This window comes from Melozone crissalis, unplaced genomic scaffold, assembly GCF_028551555.1.
Source record: "Melozone crissalis strain CALT ecotype California unplaced genomic scaffold, PUWL_Pcris_2 ptg000006l_1, whole genome shotgun sequence".
Taxonomy (NCBI): Eukaryota; Metazoa; Chordata; class Aves; order Passeriformes; family Passerellidae; genus Melozone; species Melozone crissalis.
In genome coordinates, this window is record NW_026535784.1 from 38,535,694 (window position 1) to 38,545,010 (window position 9,317).

At 53.5% G+C, this 9,317-nt stretch overlaps 1 protein-coding gene across 1 annotated transcript; it reads left to right on the plus strand.

Moving 5' to 3' along the window:
- The first annotated feature begins 3,742 nt into the window (after window positions 1-3,742).
- Window positions 3,743-7,799, plus strand: PPP1R3B (protein phosphatase 1 regulatory subunit 3B). Its single transcript, XM_054295762.1, has 2 exons — window positions 3,743-3,756; window positions 6,636-7,799. The coding sequence occupies exons 1-2, from the start codon at window positions 3,743-3,745 to the stop codon at window positions 7,525-7,527; spliced, it is 906 nt and encodes a 301-aa protein (XP_054151737.1). The 3' UTR covers window positions 7,528-7,799.
- Window positions 7,800-9,317: the final 1,518 nt, after the last annotated feature.

The window sequence follows — 9,317 nt, forward strand, 5'->3', positions numbered from 1 at the left end:
ACATTGAATGCTTTTTGCTTAATTGCCTGGGACAGACACAGGAGTTTGAGACCTATGGGGAAAAAAAAGGGGAAATCCCATCACCCAACAGGACTTCCCAGGTCTGTCCTTTGGTGAAGCTGTGTTTTCTATGACACTAGAGAAGCTGGACTGGGGGCTGGGAGCTCAAGGAGCTCCCAAGAAACACATCAGGCTTCAGCACACACAGATGATGGTGAGAGTCACCAAGCTGACGGCAGTCACCAAGCTGATGGGAATCCATGTTTCCTACAGCTTTCTGTCACGTTAGCCATAGCTGGCCAAGGGGCTGTCGGTGCTGGCTGGCCAGCAAGCACACACATTGATCAGTGGCTGCTGGCCAGCTGGCCTCTGCAGCCAAGCCCTGCTCTGCTTTTGGTCAGCAAGGATGCTCACTGCATCTCTCCCTATCAGCTGTTGAGTCTCAGGAAACCTAAAAGGGGTGGGAGGGGACTGCTGACTTGGGAGACAGCATGAGATATGGGAAGGGGTGCCCCATGGCAGTGGCCCCTGCACAGCTCCCTGTTACATCAAGCACTCCGCTGGTTTACAGCCCTTGCCCTTGAGCCTTGGCCCTGCAGCCTGATGTGGCGTGGACACATTGCACAACACTCTTGGCAATGAGTGGCAAAGCCCCTTTCCTGCAGGGGCTGCCCACAGGCCGGCTGCTGGGAAGTTGAGCTGTTGCTGCAGCCTGCAGATTCCCAACATGGAGGAGAAGATGCTCCATGCACCCATGTCTCCAGCAGGGCACTGAGGAGGTGGCAGGACCAGAAAGGGTCCCTGAGGACCTATTCAAGCCTGCTGGTAGAGTAGCTCTTAAGGGAGCATGGCAAGGGAAGGAGGGCCCCTCTGGAGGGTTGGAGAAGCTCAGCCTCCCCTCAGGCAGCAAACCAGCAGGGCTGCATCCAAGAGGTGCAGGAGCCACCAAGTCCTGTACCAGGATGTGCTGGGGTAAACACCCATTGAATGAGGAAGAAAAGCCAAGGGAGACGTGATGGGAGAGTAGGATCCTCCTTCCAGAGCTGTCTGTCATGGATGGGACTAGTTCTTACAACACTCCCCCAAAGAAAAGCAACGTGCAGCCTATTCCTCATGCCAGGGAACAAGCTTGTCTCACCCCCCTGCAAAGCAGGAGGGGTGTGGGGAAAGCTGTGGGGAAATCACAAAGATCACTGCCCAAGGCCCCAGCACCCAGCTAAATATAGCCACTATCTTGGCTTCCCAGAGATAAGAGCCTGTGTCCACAGTCTGCCACAATGCCCTGCCCAGACGTCCACCTACCTTTGCTTCAGGGGCAAACACAGCCACAGTTGTGCAACCCCTGCCTGATCACAGCAAACAGGGGCAGAAATGCACCTGAGCCAGCTCATGTGCATTCTGTGCCTGGCACTGTGGGCTGGCTGGGCAAAGCCTGCACAGCCCAGAGCAATCCTGCATCTCCCTCATCACCTCAATGGTGCCCAGCTGCCAGCAATGTGCAGGAGAAACTTGTGCTGGACCACAGTGACGAGCGTCAGTCAGGCTGGAACTTCCACCACTTTTGGGGCTCATCCCATTAAGTCCAGCACTTCCAGCCAAACCTCTCTGCACCAGTGACGCTGAGCCAGGGTGTAGTGGCTCTGCCTGGAGAAGGGGAGGCAGCACTGCAGGGGGTCCATGGGCCATGTTCACCTTATCCCATGTCTGTCTCCTGGGGAAATCTGAACATGGGTCCCTTCATCTCTGCTGCAAACCCTGTCATTAAGTAACACATGCTAAAATCCCACCATACCCTCAGCACGTGAAATATTACTGTAAATCTGCAGAACTCCTGCAACAGGTACATCTTTCAGCTCTCTCTCCCCAGCTTTAAATCCTACCATTGGTTTTATCAAAAAAGAATTTATGAAACAAAAAAGCATGTTTTTTTTTTCCCCAACGAAACCCTTTTGCCTTGCAGAGTAATAAGTTTTTTAAATGGCAACTTACAGCAGGAAGTCTCCAGCTTTAACAATAGCTGTCTGTGTTTCCACAAGTTAATGGAAAACAAATGTTGACACTTCAGTCTTTCTCTCTGCTCTGCAAGGAAGGTGAGAGAGAGCATTGCTTGCAGCTGTGCAGTTAGAGGCCAGATGTGGCACAAAAAGTATCCTCACTGCTACCATGGGGAGAAGGCAAATGCACCATCCCTACCTTCCCGCAGGCTTTACAGCCTCTGCTGCTTCCCATTGAGGGTGGCATTTGTCCACAGAGTCACTCCCCTGACAGGGAGGCCAGCTCCATGCACGCTTTCCAAATTACTGAGGACACTGGGATCTGTGCTGACATGGACTTGGGAGCAGCCCAAAGGAGCAGAAATGGGAACTGGAGGTGGGAGGACAACTGGGAAGACCCCTCGGCCCAGCTGGCCCTGCAAACCAGTCTATGACAGAGCATTGACTCACCTGGCAGATGCTTCCAGCTCTGCACATGGGCTGGATAGAGATTCCCATGGAGCTGATCTCTTTGCCAGCCAGGCCCTGTTGGTGTTTTTTCCTCATGGATGGAAGCCACCTCTACAAAAAAAAAAAAAAAAGCTTTTTTTTTCCCACTGCACATTGTAAATATTGTATGGAAAGCAGATTTTTGAGTGTCCTTTGGAGACTTCTACCCAGGGCCAGCACAGCTCCGGCGCTGTGGCTGCAAGACAGGAGTGTGAGAGTCACCCTCCTCCCCAGCTGGCCCTGAGCACCCAAACACCCTGGGCCGGCTCAGACAGAAGACTGGTGCCCCCAAAAGGCTCTCCTGTCTCAAGAGCACATTCCCGAGGGTTTAGCTGCTTACTTGTGGCACCTGGAAAGCCTACTCTGCCCTCCCCAGTTTTGTCCCCTCAGTTCAGGAAGGACACGGAGGTGCTGGAGCGGGTCCAGAGAAGGGCAACAAGAAGGTGATGGGTCTGGAACATAAATTCTTAGAGGAGCACCTGAGGGAGCTGGGAGTGTTTAGTCGGGAGAAAAGCAGGCTCAGGAGAGATATTAATCACTGTCTACAAGTACCTGAAAGGAGCCTCTTCTCCCAGGTAACCCGTGACAGGACAAGAGCACATCGTCTTAAGCTGCAGCAGGAGGTTGGACATTAGAAGGAATGGACATTAGAAGGAATTTCTTCACAGAAAAAGGGTGGTTAGACATTGGAATGGGCTGCCCAGGGAGTTGGTGGAGTCACCCTTCCCGAGGTGTTTAAGGAAAGACTGCACCTAGTATTTAGTGCTGTGGTTTAGTCGACATTCTGGTGTTCGGTCATAGGTGGGACTCAATGATCTCAGAGGTCTTCTCCAGCTAAATTGATTCTGTGATTCTGCACACGCAGGGACAGCAACCTGGCGCAGGAACCAACGGACAGTGAGGGACTGGGGGCAGCAGACGCCGGACACAGAGCTTGTCACTTTACCACAAGGAGCTTGCCGTGCCGCGGGTGAGTGTCGGCGCTGCTCGGCGAGCTCCCCGCGCCCGGCAGCCCCACCGCGGCCCCGGGAGCTCCTCCGACGGGCAGGCTGCCATCCCTGCGCGGCCCCTCAGGGCCCGCCGCGGCCCCGCCCACCGGCTCGGCCCCGCCCACCGGCTCGGCCCCGCCCCCTCGCGTGCCGGGCTCCTGCTCTCGGAGCGTGCTGATTGGCTGCCGCCCTGTGGGGCGGGGCCGGGCGCCCTTAAGAGGCCGTCGCGCTGGCGGGCGCGGCGCGAGGCGGTGCTGTCGGAGTGGCTCCATGCACTGCACCAGGTACGGGGGCACCGGCACTTCCCCCCGGCGCTGCTCTGCCCCTCATCTCCCCTCTGCCTTCCCCGCCTGCTCGGCTCCGCAGCCTCCTCGTGTGTGCGGGAGCGGCTCTGGCCCTCCCCGCCACGGCGGTGCTGCTCCTGGGGGAAAGCGGGATCCTGCGGCTTGGCTCCTGCAGCCCCCCGGCTGAGGCGGGAGCGGAGCCCCGGGGCTGTCCCTCCGCGGGGCTCCGCTGCTGCTGCTGCTGCCGCTTCTCCCGGCTCTGGGCGGCGCGGCTTGGCTGCTGTCGCGGAGGGGGCGGGCTGTAGCGAGGGAGCGCCGCCGGGCAGACGCCTGTGGGAAGCGGGCTGTGCCCCGGGGGTGGCCCGGCCCCCCGAATCGGGGAGGAGGAGGGCGTGCAGAGCCACCGAGCGCTGCTTCGGCCCTGCCACGGCTGCGAGCTTTGGCTCTGCGAGTGCTGCACGGCCAGCCGTGGGCGAGGGCTCATCTGTCCCCGGGTAGCAGGTGGGAGGCAACCGGAGGGGGTCGATAAGGGAGGTGTAAGTAATTCCTTGGCTCTGGCTTAATTCTTTTTCGTAGAATGGCAGGAGGGAGCAATGAGTGGCGACAGATATCCCTCTCTGGAGAGGGTAAAGCTACAGGAGGAAGTCTGGGGCAGAGTCAGGTTTGCTCTCCTTTTGATGGGCTGTGGAAAGGATTTGGCCCCTGTACCTGCATAGGGCTCCCTGCCTGCACTTTCTGCTTCCTGGAGCTTTATTTCCTGAAAAATTTCCAGCTCTTAAAACTATATTCCTGCGCCCACCTCCAAAGCATCTGGAGTTCAAGACAAGCCTCCTCAGCCCCAAAGGGGAAACCTGCGTCTGGCTGAGAGCTGGGCGTTAGTAGACTCTCCAGTGCAGAAAAAGTTGTCTGGATTATCAAATGAACTGGCTGTTCATTCCTGCTCCTACAAATATGCTTCATAAAAGCACAGGGCTCATGCTCATAGTTGGTTATGACAGGCTCTTACTATAGTTTTTGGCTTGGAAAAAAGCTCCAGGTTATGCAGCTGGGCATTCTATGCCTCTTCATTCTAAAACTGTGAATAACCAAGGCTTCCTAAGAAACCTGACTTCTCAGAAGTTACAGGAATTCAGCTGAATAAATTTCCCTGGGAAAAGATGCAATGCAGATGAAACTGACCCCAGAGAAGAAGCATTGGGAGCTGCATTAATTTCAAGGAGGAAATGACCTATATAAAGCGTGTGTGAACAAAAACTTGGCAAAACCAGGTAGAGATGAGCAGAGTAGTGCTAGCAGACAGGTGGCTCTGAGGTGTCTGTTTTGTGTAGCTGAAAGGAGGCACTGCAGAAGGAGTTGGCTGGTGGGTGTGTTGGGATGCGAGCCTTGGCACATGTGCTCTGAATAAACAGATACCCTTGCTGAGTGGATGCTGTGAAAGCCTGCTCAGAGCTGCGGTGTTGGTGTTACAGGGTGGGGAGTTAAAGCACTGAATTGGAGAGTGTGGCTCTTCTTTTTCTTGGCACGGGAGCAGCAATCAAGTACTAGAGCTGGCTGTGCGTGGCTTTGGCAGCCAGAACTCTGCTGCATCACAAGGCCAGTGGTCGCTGCTGCTGTTGCTGCCTCATCCCTCTCTGTGTGGTGGGAGCAGCTTTGGAACCTGGCCTGCTGCCAAGCAGGAGTTTTATTAAAGGAATACTCTGTGTTTAAAGTCAACTGCAATACAGTTGACTTAAGGGGGATGTGTGTGATAAATTCATCCAGCAGTTTATCCAGAGCCAGGCCAAAGAGAGAGTCTGCCAAAAGCATCCATCGGAATGTCAGTGTAAGGGCAGGAGCGATGGATGCAGTGTTCTGAGGGCTGCCTGGCTGCAGAGGCATCTCCAGGGTACCTCTGGCAAAGTGCCCTTCTGTGGGTGCATGGGGAGGGAGAGAGATGGTGCTGCCTCCCTGGAGGAAGAGGCTGGGTGCTGCAGGGGAGGCTCTAGTGGAGGGGCACATGGCCCCTGCCTTCTGGGAGAAGGAATTGCTTCCAAAGCTTCAGTGAACCTCGAGTAGGTGAGTTGTGTTTGGCAGAGCACTGTGGCTCTATGGATGTTTTCCAGGTGTTTAGTGCAATCCCTGTGGAGGCTTGAGGGGCAGACTCTGTGCTGGAGGTAAAACTGGCTGATGTGCCTTCTGAGCTGATGTTATTTTCAAATGGATAGAGGGAAGAAAGCTCCAGAGCCGTGTTGGCTGAGCCTGTGCCCTGCTGCTGTGTCAGACTGTTGCTATCTTTGCAACACTACTTGGAGGCACTTTGGATGGAGCAGTTCTGGGGGACAGTGATGAGCAGAGTGTGTAGCTCAGCTGAAATGAGTGCTTTTGGCTGACATCTGGGGTTTTATGAGAGGTGAAGTCAGTTGTGTATGGCAGCTTGTGACAAACTGAGTTCCTACTTGTACAAAAGCTTGTGAAGCCCTGGAGAGAATCTCTCCTGAAGGGAGGCAAGCACAGCAGGAGTAGTGCTGAAATTCGATAATCCAGGGATTTTGTGAGCATTGGCAGGACTGAACCACGGGCTTTGCTTTGGGTTGCAAATGCTCTGGAGCCTGCTATTGCTAGCCTAGTAGGACAGTGCCTGTGTGTGTGCCTTCAAAGGGTGATTTTGTCCCTGTAGCAGTTGGAAGAGCTGTTCAAAGGCACAACAGGCTCTGGTCCTGCCACTTCTCTAGTGTTTTTGTCACAGTGTCAGTAAATCACACCATGCAGATACCTGCCTTTAATTAAGAAGCAAGCTTATTTGGGATGCCCTGGGGGGAAAAGTGATATATCAACTGTCTGACAAAATTTGTATTAAAGTGCTTTTCTGGCATCAACTGACCCTTCTTCTCATCTTCCAGAGTGTTAGACTATTTCCCTTACAAGCAAGCAATGGCTGTGGACGTGGCCATGCAGCTGTACCTGTGCTCCTCACCCTTGCGCAGAGAGAAGTGCACCTGCAAAATTGCTCCAAAGGCCAGCAAGCCGCTGCGGCCCTGCATCCAGCTGAGCAGCAAGGCTGCCCTGAAGGGCCCAGGAGAGACAGCAAACTCCTTCCCACACAGCAAGGCGAAGAAGAGGGTGTCCTTTGCAGATAGCAGAGGCTTCGCTCTGACCATGGTGAAGGTGTTCTCGGAGTTTGAGGATCCGCTAGATATTCCTTTCAACATCACAGAGCTGATAGACAACATCGTGGGCCTGACAACCGTGGAGAAGGACAGCTTCGTCCTGGATTTTGTTCAGCCCTCCGTAGACTACCTGGACTTCAGGAACCGCCTCCAGACAGACTGTGTCTGTCTGGAAAACTGCATGCTAAAGGAGAAATCTATTGTGGGAACGGTGAAGGTGAAGAACCTCGCTTTTGAGAAGACGGTGAAGATCCGGATGACGTTTGACACGTGGAAAAGCTTTGTGGATCACCCGTGCCAGTATGTCAAGGATACGTATGGAGGGTCGGACCAGGACACGTTTTCCTTTGACATCAGCTTGCCTGAGGGGATTCAGTCGCACGAAAGAGTTGAGTTTGCCATTTCCTTTGAGTGCGATGGCAAGGTGTACTGGGACAACAACAGGGGCACAAATTACAGGGTCATCCGGTCAGAACTGAAGTCTGCCCAGGAAGCTGTCCGTCCCCCCCAGGCTCCTGACTTCGGCAGTGCATTTGACCGGTTTGGGAGCCCTCGGTGCTCCTATGGCCTCTTTCCTGAGTGGCCCAGTTATTCAGGCTACGAGAAGCTCGGGCCCTACTACTGACCCGAGGACAAAGGCCAGGCTGACTGACTGCTGCTGGTGTGTCTGCAGGCCTTGGGGCTGGCCTGAACACAGGTGGATGAATAGGTGGAAGAAGAATGGCTCTGTGTAGCTTAGCATAAGCCTCCCAGCAAAACCAGATGGGCGGTGCTCTGCTGGCAGGGGGCTTATAGTCAGAGCAGCAAATCTGGCTCTCCAGATGCTCAGAGGACCAAGGACTGCTCATGTCTCTTCAGCACTTCTTCTTCCTCTTCAGTAAAGGTGCCAGTGTCCAGGGAAACACTACAGTGCTTATATTTTCTGTTCAAGCTGTGTAGTGGTGGCTGCTTTGTACTGCCTGCCTAGTATTCAAAATATATCCTTTTATTACATTGTTAGTGGGCTCTACTACAGCTGCTGGGTTCTCCTTGCAAAGCCAGCCTGTGCCTGTCAGGAAATAGTGTGGTTGGATTGCTGGGAATGGAGTCCTCTCTTTGCACATATCCTTGTAGTGAGGCCCATCCTACTGGAGGCAGAAAGCTGTTTTGGAAGTGAAAATGCAATATGATGACAGGAAGTGTGGCCCTACAGCCTGCTGTATTAGGAGATGTGCCTGTGGCAGAGGATCTGATATGCTTAGTCACTGGTTGTTATATCAGATGATCTTGAAAATCTCTCATACCATTGGTGTTACCAAAAATAGAGATTAGCTGTGGCTGTGTGGTGCTTGTGACACAGCTGTGGGTTGACATCCTTGACTGCCTTCTTCAAAACCCTCCTGTTGGTTTAATCACCTGTGACCAATGATGCTTTTTCCCCTTGATGGACATCTGAAATTGGCTGTGCTGGACCCTGAAAATGCATTTCATCCTCCTATGGAATGTAAACCAGCGTTTTGTCCAGCTGGGGCCCAGGGTCCTGTGCAGGGGACTCTGCTCAGGTGCTATAGGAGCCAAACACAGCTGGAGCCCGTGGCTGTCTATGCTGTGTCCTGTACAGGAAGGTGACTGTTGTGTACCTACTGTGTCATGGAAGTGCCTTGGATGAGAAAGGGGTGGTATGTGCAATCCCAGCAACGCTTTGGGATGAGCAGGCTTCGGAGCTGGTGTTGCTTTTAAGATCTGGTAATGGTTTGTTCCTCTGTGCCATGGACTGCTTGGCAGATACAGGCACAGCACTGCTCACATGTCAGGGTGCTGTGACTGTCCTGGATGAATGTGCTGGGCTTCCCTCTGTGCTGAAGCAGTATCTGCCAGTTTGACCTGCAAATGCCCAGACTTTGCATCGCTGGCCGTAAAAAAGCTGGCTCACCCCAGCTATGCAAAGAACTAGCCACAAGGAGAGTGAGATGTGGGGTTATCCTGACAGCACCCCTGCATGTGAGACAAATCACAGATGTGAGCCATCTCTGTCATTAAAGAGGTGGCTTGGCTTCTGGCTGTGTGTTGGGCTGGTGAGCTCAGCAGTGCCAAGCAGCCTCACAGAGCTTCTTGGGTGCTAACCTAGCAGAATAACTTAATCCTTCAGTTCAGAGAGAGAGAGAGTGCTGAAGAGTCTGTACAAATAGAGGTCAAGGGAATGCTGCTTTTTCTAGTGCATAAGCTTTACATAATTTTGGGTGCCTCTAGTAGCCTGTGGATGTGCTGGAGAGAAGCAACAGGCTAGACTACTTAACTTTGTTAACATAGCTTTTAATTCTGGAGACTACTGTGCAAATACCTAGAAGCTGTTTTACTCTAACCTAGAAGGGATACTGGGATCACTGTTGGATATCAAAAGGGACAGGAGCTTGCAGGAAGAATAGCTGGCCTTCA